The sequence below is a fragment of the Microcaecilia unicolor genome, chromosome 3 (assembly GCF_901765095.1).
Source record: "Microcaecilia unicolor chromosome 3, aMicUni1.1, whole genome shotgun sequence".
NCBI classification, from domain to species: Eukaryota; Metazoa; Chordata; class Amphibia; order Gymnophiona; family Siphonopidae; genus Microcaecilia; species Microcaecilia unicolor.
The window spans coordinates 356,788,429-356,800,791 of NC_044033.1; the positions used below are offsets into that span (position 1 = coordinate 356,788,429).

Genomic DNA, 12,363 nt, shown 5'->3' on the forward strand with positions numbered 1-12,363 from the left:
AAAAAGTTTTGAGTTCAGAATGCGCAGCATTTCAATTTTGGCATTAGTCTGTGTCAATATAAGTGAAAGGCCATCCTGGCTTTTTTCTTTTTTAGGTGTAGTAAGCTTTATAATTTTTATTTACATTTTTATTTCATATGGGATAGCAACTTGCACTTTCAATAAGACATGTCAAAAATGTTTGACAGATTACAAAAGCCAAATGATTTGTTTGCTGAATTATGCAAACATTTGCTCATAAGATTTAAGAACATCCGACATAGTTAATATATTTTCATACTATGATTAGTTACATTATAGGTACACATTTTGCATTTTTATGCTGGTTATATCATCTGTATAAAGTACCCGTTAGGCTGTATTATAAGCATGATTGCTTCACAGCTCTGAGTTTGAATAGCACTAAGTTTTAAAGTAATATGGACCCTTTGACTTGGATATTTTAAGATATTCTTATACTGTACTTTAAGTCATATGATAGGCATAGGATTGACACTTAGGAAAACTGGTTGAACCAGTTGGCGATTTTCTCTAAGTAGGAATATGTGTTTTACATTAAAATAAACTGGAACAAGATGACTTCTGCAGTGTCTTCCACCCAGCTCTTGTAAAATCCTAGAAGACTGCATAGGCACGAGTTCTCATCTTGCCACACAATCCATGGTCATTACTGCTAACACTGTCTCTCACTCACTTCTTTCAGTAAATGCCAAGGCTCCCCCCCCCCCGAGTCAAGAGATTTATGGTAGATGAACCAAAGCCCCAAGTGTATATGGTGAAGTCATAAACCATCATCAGGAAAACCAAAGCATGCGCTCAGCAAGAGGATGAAGCAAGCAGGATATATATCTCTACCTAACGCATTATGCTTACTGCTGCAAAGTGAAAGGTTACCAGTATGTGGAACATGACTCCAAGCTGGGGTATGTTTCATGTCCTTGCAACAGGACACTGTGCTTCTTTTATTCTCCTTGTGCTTCCTAGCATATCAGCTGAAGGAACAATGAACCTGTTTGAACAGCTGCTATGGCTGATTCAGCACAATAGGCCATCTCTGGCACACTGACTATGCCTTTTCTCTCAAACACAAACCTCTTACTTTTGTATAGAACACACACAAAAGCTCACTATGCTGATTTTCTCTCTTATGATAGTCTGAGACAGACATGCAGTTTTTTTCTTACCTTTCCCTTTTTGTCATCCTCGTCCTCTTGGTAACTTGTACAGACCATACTGGAAGAGGTGGAAAAGGTTGGGCCCTGAGAATAATATTGAGAACTCCGACATCCATCCCTACGCAGTTTGTCACATTCTGCAGAAAAAGATATTAGCAGGAAATATGAATGAGTGCATTGTTCCTTCCTGTAAGCTTCATTTTACACAGGAACCAGAGAACACTGTCACAATCTCTTTTTTTTTTTTGTTCAAAATACAATTAGACATTGAATAGAAGCAGCCATATATAAGCACCATGATGTAATAGAATGATGCATTCTCACATCTGTTGTGTTTAGAAGTCAATAGCTAGTTCTGCAATTAAGATATAAAACATGGCAGGTAAACACATGATACCACATGATACCTCACATACGTGGTCAACCCCCCCCCCCCCCCACTACACCAGGAAGTTGCATATAATCAGAGCAGTTCACATGAATTTCACAATTTTAAATGAATTTACACATTAGTTGCAACATTGCCAGAGGAAGGGAACTTAAATGCCTCCTAAGCATGCATTAGCCTTACCAATGGTGCTCTGTTTATACAATTACTCTGCTGGTTTTCTCTGCACTAATTAAATACAGTTTATTTTTAATTGCTAAAAGCAGGCTACTAAAGCTTATTATGTCAGAAGTAAACTATTGGAAAAAAATAGAATATTTCTGTCAGGCAATTAGGAACCTTGTTCAGTGTCAATAAAATAAATAAATAAAAGTAGAATCCCTGAATTTTCTACTGCAACAAGATGGAGGAAAAATGTATTATTATTATTTATTGCATTTGTATCCCACATTATCCCACCTCTTTGCAGGCTCAATGTGGCTTACAATACATCATGAATAGTGGAAGCATGTGAGAAGATATACATTTAGCATTATAGAAGGATCTTGAGTACATGAAAAAGATAGAACATACTAGTAATTTAACAAGCAAATATTGTAAGGCAGTTCTGGATATTTGTATTGGAGTTCATATTTGTTGGTCTTTGTGGTATGCCTTGTTGAAGAGATGGGTTTTCAGTAGTTTGCAGAGGCTGGTTAGTTCATAGATCATTTTTAAGTTGCGCGGTAGCGTGTTCCAGAATTGTGTGCTCACGTAGGAAAAGGTTGAATCATGCATTAGTTTGTATTTTAGACCTTTGCAGTTGGGGAAGTGAAGATTAAGGAATGTGCGGGATGATTTTTTGGCGTTCCTGCGTGTAAGGTCTATCAGGTCTGACATGTAGGCTGGGGCGTCTCCGTGGATGATTTTGTGAACTGGGGTACATATTTTGAACGTGATGCGTTCTTTGAGTGGGAGCCAATGTAGCTTTTCTCGTAAACATTTTTCCCTTAAACATTTGGGGGGCAAGGGGTAGACGTGGGTGTCATGTGTTAGAAGCTCTGCTGAACAGATGCCCATCACTCTAAATCTGTGTTTTCTAAGAGCTTATAGTGGCCAATAATCAATTTTTAAAATGAAGCTTGCAACACCATAAATGATGGTAGATAAAGACCACCGTGCTATGCAGAAGAACATGTGGAAAAACCCATGCTAAATCAGATTGGCTTGAATTGAGAACTCAAGTTTTTTTTGTTTGCGTGCTTTTTAAGAAAGCTTATGGATAAACTGGACTTGAAGATCCTGCAAGAAATGAAAAATAAATTTCAGAGAGTGACAAAAAAGAAGCTCCAAATAGTAAGTAAAGCTAAGAAGCCAGAGACAGTGGTACTAGAGGAAATAACCCTAAAGATTTTCAAAAGTGTGTCCAGAGTAACAAAGGGGAAAATAGCCAACACTTGCAAGTGTATAAAATCAACCTGGTGTTGAATTCACAAACAGAACTCCTATGTTGGTACGGCCCAGATCTTTAGAATAAACTACCATCATCATAGCACTTCAAGTGAAAAGAGAAGCACTGGAGAACCAGGTGACAGAGAATGACATGGAAACAAAGTTGGTCCCTGCACATACTTGTCCTTGTCCCTGTGGGTTCTGTCTTCATTTGCACAAGCCTTGAACATGTGATTTTATATTTAAATTAATATAAAAAGGAACAATATTCTGTACAACTGTTTATAAATCACAAACAGAAATATAAAAAGCAACTATAACCCCCCTCCCCCCACATTCTACCCTTCCAACCCCAACAATAGCTGACTTCTACTACACCATGGAACCCTAATCCACCCTGTTAAAATGTCCAGGGGTATAAAATACAACTCGCTCTGTATGCCCTAGATGGGAAGAAATATACCCTATGAAGCACTGTTATGCTTTTTTAAATCTGGACTCATTCAGTCTCTCTCTCTTGTTTTCCACAGTCCTTCCCACATAGAAAATGGCCTTTCAGAAGATATGCTGGTAGCAGGGAATGCACAGGATCCCCCATGCAAGTTGCAGCCAGCACTTTTGCTTGTTAAAAAACCCCCAAAACATCATAGCACTGTCGTCTGCATCACTCAAACATAAATGTCTAATTCAATAACAATAGCCTTCAAAGGAGGTATTGTTCCATAAAAATCGCTCATAAAACTGCTAACATCCAATTTCATTCTTTTGGAGAAGGGCTCTTCCACAGATGTGACACTTTCTGGGAATGTGGAGGTTCCTAAGTTGCTGATGTTGATAGATACGAGCCTTCCATTTTGATCTGGTTGTGGTACAACCTTCTCAAAGATATGGTTGCCTGTATTTTTACATAATCTGGAAAGATAATTGGATTGTCCTTCAGACGTGGGTGTAGAAGAAACCCAACACTGTGTAGCAGATGAACAAGAAAATAAGTGTTAATTAAGTGTTATAAATGCTCCTTGATGCCAGCAACAATGGATGAATCTCTTGCAGTAAGAGCAAGATGCTTGAGCAACTGGGCATGTGATGGAAGGACATTGCAAATGGTAGGAGTCTGATCCGCAGACAAGGTTCTTATTGCCACATCAAAGGCAAACAAGACATAAATAATGTCATTTAACAGTGCTTCATTTAAATCCAAAAGCAGCTTCTGCATTTTTTTTTTATTGCTGAATTCAGTTGCCAGTTGTCTAAGATGTGCTAAGATTTTACAAAGTGACACTAGAATTTCATAGATGCTGTTCCATCTAGTTGGAACAGCCTGTTTAAGACTAGTGTCAAGATCTTAGAGAATGACAAAATTTGTCCCAGTCCCATCTCCACCGGCTCTGGCTCTATCCCTGTTCCCATGTAATTCTCTACCATCAAGACAAGGACATTAAAATAACATATAGGTTATTGATCTTCCAGAAGCTATGAGAGGTCAAGAACTGCTTCCACTGCTTGAGGGTGCTCTATAGCAAAAGCCTGAACACCAAAAGAACACCCCATAAATCGGAGAAGCTTCCTAGATGGAGTTTTCAAACATTACAATGGGAAACGTAGGGCAACCATTGATAAACATATCCTATCTCTACAGTTAGAAAGCTGAATACTTTCAAGTATAACTAACAAGTTGCTTTTATTTCACAACTTTTCTACACACATTTTAAAGCTAGAAGGTTCTTCCTTCCATTTTATTTTGAGTTGCTTAATAGTGCTGTCAAATTCACTACTAAGCCAACAACAGGAGAAAAATGTCAGATTCTGTGGAAGAGGTTTATGGACCACTTGGACAGGGGAAAAAGGGACAAAAGGGAAGTGGGAAAACAGCGAAAAAACTGAAACATTTAACCAAAGGATATTTTTTCCACTATTCTTCTACTGCTTTGTACCAGGGTCCATTTCCCACACAGTAGCAGAAAATATAAGAATTGAGATAATACCAGAAGATGCAACAGATACACAGGGGCTCAGGCTTTCCATCTTGACCCTTCATTTTTATTTCCCTCTGCCAAGATTCTCCAAGCACTTTGCAGCAAGGCAAAGAAAGGCAATAGGAATCATGTCTAGAGCCGATGACTTTGTGGGAATAGGAAAGATTGAACTGTGGCAATGAATATTGTAAAGGGGGGAGGGGGGGATCTGCTTCCTCCTCTTGGGTGGAGCCAGCAAGCCTGCGGGGCTCCCAGGGTTCCAGGACAGAATGTTGCTGATACTGGGACTCAGGGCCAAAGTATTTTATTGTCAAGGCAATTTCATACCAAAAATCATAATTAATTCTTCATAACAAAAGGTACAGCCCTCTTAATATAGTCTTCAAAAGAAAAAGGTACAGTCCTCATAAGATAATCTTCAAAGGGAAAAAGGTACAGTCTAGGTCTCAAAATCCCTCAGCAAACGCTCAGCTCCTCAAGACCTCAGGTCTTCTATTAGGACATTAGCTTTCCCTTCCCCCTCCTTCAGAAGGGTTTAGTAAGAGTTCAGCACACTTCCAATATAGCACAACAGTTCAGAACAAATCTTCATGGGCAGTCTTTGCACATCAAACCAATACCACAAATCACCTGCCTTTTCACAGCACAGAGGGAACCCTGTAAGGAGCAGGGTTGGCAGTTTCTCCCACCTCTCAGCACCACGAACGGTGTGGCCTCCTCCACTGCCTTCAAGTGCTGGGCAGGGCAACCTTTGAATTCTCCCACTCCATGGTAGCTGGCTCCTCTCCCTTGGGCAGCTCTAGTGGCAGGCTACTTCCTTCCTCCACATACTCCATGGAATCTCTCTCTCCATTTGTCTCCCCTCTCTCCTCGTGCCTGAGAGCCTCCAGGAAATCTACTCTCCCCTTCTCACAGCTGGGGGGGGGGGGGGGGGGGGGGAATTATATGCTGACTAGTAAAAAAGGCCAATTTCTGTCAGAAATGAAACGGGCGCTAGCAAGGTTTTCCTCGGAGTGTATGTTTGAGAGAGAGTGTGTGTGTGAGAGATGGAGAGTGTGATAGACAGTGTGTCAGAGAGAGTGTATGTGAGAGACAGAGAGTGAGTGAGTGAGTGTGTGCCCCCTCCCCCCACCCATGTCCAGTGACCCTACTCTCCCCCTGCCCCCCATCCAGCCACCCATCTCCAACGACCCTGATCTCTCACCTGCCCCTCCTTCATCGACCCAGCTTGTGTAACCAATTCTTCGGGGCAGGCAGGAAAGATCCCTGGTCCTGCCCGCTGCTGGCGCTGAGACGCTCCCCCGCTGCCGGATCACTGTTCAAAATGGCTGCCGAGACTTCCAATGGCGGACTCGCGAGACTTCTGCTGAAGTCTTGGAGGCTGCCCTTGTAAGTATCGGCTGCCATTTTGAACAGCGATCCTTAGCGGGGGAGCATCAGTGCCAGCACCAGCAGCGGGCAGACAGGACCGGGGATCTTTCCTGCCTGCCCCAAAGAATTGGTTACACAACCTGGGTGGATGAAGGAGGGACAGGTGAGAGAGCAGGGTCATTGGACATGGGTGGCTGAGGGGGGGGGGGGCAGGGGGAGAGTAGTGTCGCTGGACATGGGTGGTTGCAGGGGGTGCAGGGGGAGAGGAGGGTCGCAGGACATGAGTGGCTGGAGGGGGGGCAGGGGAGAGGAGGGTCATTTCATGTGCCGCTCCCTGCCACTTGCTCCGCGTGTTTCCCTACTCCTCCCCCTGCCTGGGAATCAGCTGTGACAGCCTGGCTAAGGAGCCTAGCTCAGCAACTCCGAAGGCGCCACGGACACAGGCAGGCACATTAGAACGTTGGTGGTGAGAATTATATAGGATGGTGAACCAGGGAAACTGAGATTCATCCTTCCCTCTCCCTCTAGTGGGGAAGGGAGTAAAATGCTCCCCCTGCCTTGAGCCATTGCTCCCCCTGCTGGGGCTGGGAATCCATTCCATCTTTTTAGGACTACTCTCTTCTCTCATTCTTGCAAGGACTTCTGGGACCCGTAGTTCTGGGCTCAACTGCTTCACTGGGGAATCTCTGGGGCTTGCCTTGTCACAATATGTAACAAAAGAGAAAATTTTACTGGACATTACTGTTCACTCACATTTTTCTATAAGCAAAGCCCACATGCAATATGTGTTATAAAGGACATAATAAAATACAGTAGTATAACAAATCACTAAAAACCTCATTACAATTTTTGTTCTTAAAACTAACACACTTGGAATTAGCAATATAACTTAAGAACTCAAAGACCTGGGCTAATGCACTATGAACCACAAATGTGCACGGCACGTTACCTTCCGATCATCCTAATATCACCCTCCCCTACCTTCATCAAAATGTATATATATATTTTCTGGTAATGACATTTTTGGCTCATTCTGTTTGGCCTTAGGGAGTGTCAGCTCCCAAAACGTAGACAAGAAATGTGGTTGGTCCAATAAGAGTATCACTTTAAATATTTTTTCTATTTGTGAACTTTTATTTTCATACATATGTTAAGCTATTCCTATGCCATGCACGGAAACTAAGACTGAACCTCTTACATATAGCATTTATTTGGCTGGGACTGATAAAACAGAAGGCTGTAGGTAAGTACTCTACATACGCTGCACTCTCCACACAGTCAATGAATCAGATCACTCTTGAATGGTGTTCTGAACCAACTTATTTACTTAGAAGTCTTTTGATTAGCAAATAACTGGGACAATACATAGCAGAGGCAGTACACTTTGGTAGAAGAGCAGTAATCAAATAATATTTTAAAAGTCTAATTATCTTCCTTCTATCTTTTACTTCTGGTGAGAATATGTGAATATCCTCTCTATACGCTTAACAACAGCATAGCAAGTAGTACAGTAATGTTTCAAGGAAGGATGTCACTTAGTCATAGTTGTTAAAGATGCTGGGAGACCTAGCAGTTCAGAGAATCCAATGCAGTGTTTTAAGTTGCTTCATCCTGGCGGAAGTGTGGTGTTCCCCCTGGAGACTTGTTGCAGTAAATAGTTGTTTCAGAACCTCAAGTGGTCTACCAGGAACCCAAATAGATGACAGATTTCCTGGTCATCCTGATGGAAATATACAAATATGTCCAGCTTCTCTTTTACTCGTTAGTCCTAGGAGTGAGTGTAGCAAGTTCTGTTCCCACTGGTTCCCTTCACAGCACAGAGTTTAGGTGGTTATCACCACTATAAATGCTCCTAGACTACTCCTGCTACATAGATACCTGACGACTCTAATCAAGACAATCTCCTTTACTTGCTTGGGCTTAGTTGGTTCTTTCCTCACATGTAGGTCATTTTCCTGGAGAGACAAGGAGCCAAAGAAAGATTTGAATGGAGCACAGGGTTTTATACCCTTTGGAAGTTGCCTCTAAAACAAATCTCCCTTCATTACAATATTGGTCACTGTGGAAGATACTTCTCTCTGGCAACTAGTGATGTCATTTAAGTATATTATTTTAGTAGAGTGTCTAAGTGTCCATGCTAGCACTCCAGAGCAGGACCCTGGGCTCTCTACACACAGATAGGGAGTCAAGTGTGTCAAGATTGACATTTTGATTTGTAAAATTTTGTGTGTCTAACAGGAAATCTGCATATTACTTCCGGCACTACTAATGCCGATTTGTATTCAAGTATGATGCAGATTATTCTGTGAAGCGATATATGGGTTTACCCTCCCAAGCAACCTAATCTGCCTGCAGATAACTGCTCTGTCTCTGTGTTCAGGCTCTTCACCTCCTTTCCTCCCACATTTTTCAAACATAGTGGGTGTGACTTGTTCTTACTGGGCCGTGCCTACCTGCCTGCTGCCTACCATTCCAGTTTTAAGCCTCTAATCCAGCTCTGCCGTTCTATCTATCGCTTAACAACTCAGTCATTACATATATACCCGTAACACCTCAGTTACTACTTATGGCCCCTTTACACATTCTCTTCCTTGCCCTGTCCCTTCCTAATCTTTTTCCCCTCCCCCTACCGCTGTCTACCACTGGAACTCACTGCCCACCCATGTCCTCTCCCATCTTGCTCACTACTGCAATACCCTACTCACCCCCGTCCCTCACCACCTCACCATCTCTCCTGTCCCCCTCCTCCTTCCTAGCTCTCAACCTTCAACACTTCCTTCCTGCCATTAACCCATCCCCATTCCTCCTAAGCGCATCCCGTCTTCGTCGCCTTCGTCGCCCTACCTCCCCCACCCTCCTCCGCACTCTCTTGCTCCTCCTCCTGCTATCCGCAGGAGACATCAATCCCAATCCAGGTCCCCCACACCTGTCCTCGTCCTATCCATGCAAACGTTTCCGGGATGTCTCCAATCTCATATCTATTCCCCTCCTCCCCCCCTCTTCCCTCCCCTTCTCATGTGCACTGTGGAATGCCCACTCGGTCTGCAACAAACTTCCCTTCACCCACGATCTCTTCATCTCTCATTCCCTTCACCTGCTTGCCCTAACTGAAACCTGGCTCTCCCCTGACGACTCTGCCTCAGTTGCGGCTCTATGCCATGGAGGCTATCTCTTCTCCCATACTCCCCGCCTAGTTGGCCGTGGAAGAGGCATCGGGTTACTACTCTCGCCCTCCTGTAGCTTCCAACCCCTCCTCCTACCACAGTCTCACTGCTTCTCATCCTTTGAAGTCCACTCCATCCGTCTATTCTACCCGTTGCCACTCAGAGTGGCAGTCATTTACCGCCCCCCTGATAAATCCCTCCCTTCCTTCCTCACCGACTTCGATGCCTGGCTTTCTGTTTTATTGAACCCTCATCTCCATCCCTCATTCTCGGAGACTTCAACATACACGTTGATGACCTGTCCAACTCTCACGCTTCTCAGTTCCTCACTCTAACATCCTCCTTCAACCTCCAGCTATGTTCCACCACCCCTACTCACCGTGATGGCCATTGCCTTGACCTCGTCCTCTCCTCTTCCGGCTCACCCTCCAATTTCCACACCTCAGCTCTTCCTGTCTCTGATCATCACCTGATCACCTTCACACTTCTTCACCCTCCCCCTCAGCCCCGCCCAACATTAACCACTACTTCCAGGAATCTCCAGATTATTGACCCTCCCACCTTATCATCTAGTATTTCTAATCTCCTCCCCTCCATCATGTCCTCCGAGTCTGTTGACGAGGCTGTCTCCGCTTACAATGCCACTCTCTCCTCTGCTCTGGACACCCTTGCACCATCCACCTCCCGTCCCACAAGGCGTACTAATCCCCAGCCCTGGCTGACCCCTTGCATCCGTTACCTTCGCTCCTGCGCCCGATCTGCTGAACGCCTCTGGAGGAAATCTCGCACCCATTCAGATTTCCTTCACTACAAATTCATGCTATCCTCCTTCCAGTCCTCACTATTCCTTGCCAAACAGGACTATTACACCCAATTGACTAATTCTCTCAGCTCTAACCCTCGTCGTCTCTTCGCCACCCTTAACTCCCTCCTCAAAGTGCCCTCCGCTCCCACCCCCCCGTCACTCTCTCCTCAATCACTGGCTGACTACTTCCGCGACAAGGTGCAAAAGATCAACCTTGAGTTCACTACCAAGCCACCTCCTCCTCTTCACCCTTCAACCCTCTCCCTCAACCAACCAACCCAGACCTCCTTCTCCTCCTTTCCTGATATCTCCGAGGAGGAAACCGCCCGCCTTCTTTCCTCCTCAAAATGCACCACTTGTTCCTCTGATCCCATCCCTACCAACTTACTTAACACCATCTCTCCTACTATCACCCCCTCCATCTGTCATATCCTCAACCTCTCTCTCTCCACTGCAACTGTCCCCGACACCTTCAAGCATGCTGTAGTCACGCCCCTCCTCAAAAAACCATCACTAGACCCTACCTGTCCCTCCAACTACCGCCCCATCTCCCTCCTACCCTTCCTCTCCAAGACACTTGAGCGCGCAGTCCACAGCCGCTGCCTTGATTTTCTCTCCTCTCATGCCATCCTTGATCCGCTTCAATCCGGTTTTCGCCCTCTTCACTCGACAGAAACAGCACTTTCTAAAGTCTGTAATGACCTGTTCCTTGCCAAATCCAGAGGCCACTACTCCATCCTCATCCTCCTGGATCTATCCGCCGCTTTTGACACTGTCAATCATGACTTACTTCTTGCCACACTGTCCTCATTTGGGTTCCAGGGCTCTGTCCTCTCCTGGTTCTCCTCCTATCTCTCCCACCGCACCTTCAAAGTTCACTCTCATGGATCTTCCTCCACCCCCATCCCCTTATCTGTTGGTGTTCCCCAGGGATCGGTCCTTGGACCCCTTCTCTTCTCAATCTACACCTCTTCCCTGGGCTCCCTGATCTCATCTCATGGTTTCCAGTATCATCTCTATGCTGATGACACCCAACTGTATCTCTCCACACCAGACATCACCGCGGAGACCCAGGCAAAGGTATCGGCCTGCTTATCCGACATTGCTGCCTGGATGTCCAACCGCCACCTGAAACTGAACATGTCCAAGACCGAGCTTATCGTCTTTCCACCAAAACCCACTTCTCCTCTTCCTCCACTTTCTATCTCAGTTGATAACACCCTCATCCTCCCCGTCTCATCTGCCCGCAACCTCGGAGTCATCTTTGACTCCTCTCTCTCCTTCTTTGCGCATATCCAGCAGATAGCCAAGACCTGTCGCTTCTTCCTCTTTAACATCAGCAAAATTCGCCCTTTCCTCTCTGAACACACCACCCGAACTCTCGTCCACGCTCTCATTACCTCTCGCCTGGACTACTGCAACTTACTCCTCACCGGCCTCCCACTTAGCCATCTATCCCCCCTTCAGTCTGTTCAGAACTCTGCTGCACGTCTCATATTCCGCCAGAACCGATATACTCATATCACCCCTCTCCTCAGGTCACTTCACTGGCTTCCGATCAGATACCGCATTCAATTCAAGCTTCTCCTTCTTACCTACAAATGCACTCAGTCTGCTGCCCCTCACTACCTCTCTACCCTCATCTCCCCTTACGTTCCCGCCCGTAACCTCCGTTCACAGGATAAATCCCTCCTCTCAGTACCCTTCTCCACCACCGCCAACTCCAGGCTCCGCTCATTCTGCCTCGCCTCACCCTATGCTTGGAACAACCTTCCTGAACCCTTACGCCAAGCCCCCTCCCTGCCCGTCTTCAAGTCTTTGCTTAAAGCCCACCTCTTCAATGCTGCGTTCGGCACCTAACCCTTACCGTTCAGTGAATCCAGAATGCCCCAATTTGACTGCCCCTATCGGACCGACCGTTCACTTGTCTATTAGATTGTAAGCTCTTTGAGCAGGGACTGTCTCTCTTTGTTAAATTGTACAGCGCTGCGTAACCCTAGTAGCGCTCTAGAAATGTTAAGTAGTAGTAGTAGTAGTTTACCAAACTGAATTC

The 12,363-nt window shown here is 45.0% G+C and overlaps 1 protein-coding gene across 2 annotated transcripts in view; it reads right to left on the reverse strand.

Annotated features, from left to right (window-relative positions):
• Positions 1-12,363, reverse strand: part of NHSL1 (NHS like 1) — a 451,367-nt gene that overhangs the window by 73,977 nt on the left and 365,027 nt on the right. For both annotated transcript variants that reach the window (XM_030198527.1, XM_030198528.1), the window contains exon 3: positions 1,185-1,312. In XM_030198527.1, coding sequence (XP_030054387.1) covers positions 1,185-1,312 — 128 coding nt within the window. The remainder of the gene's footprint in view (positions 1-1,184; positions 1,313-12,363) is intronic.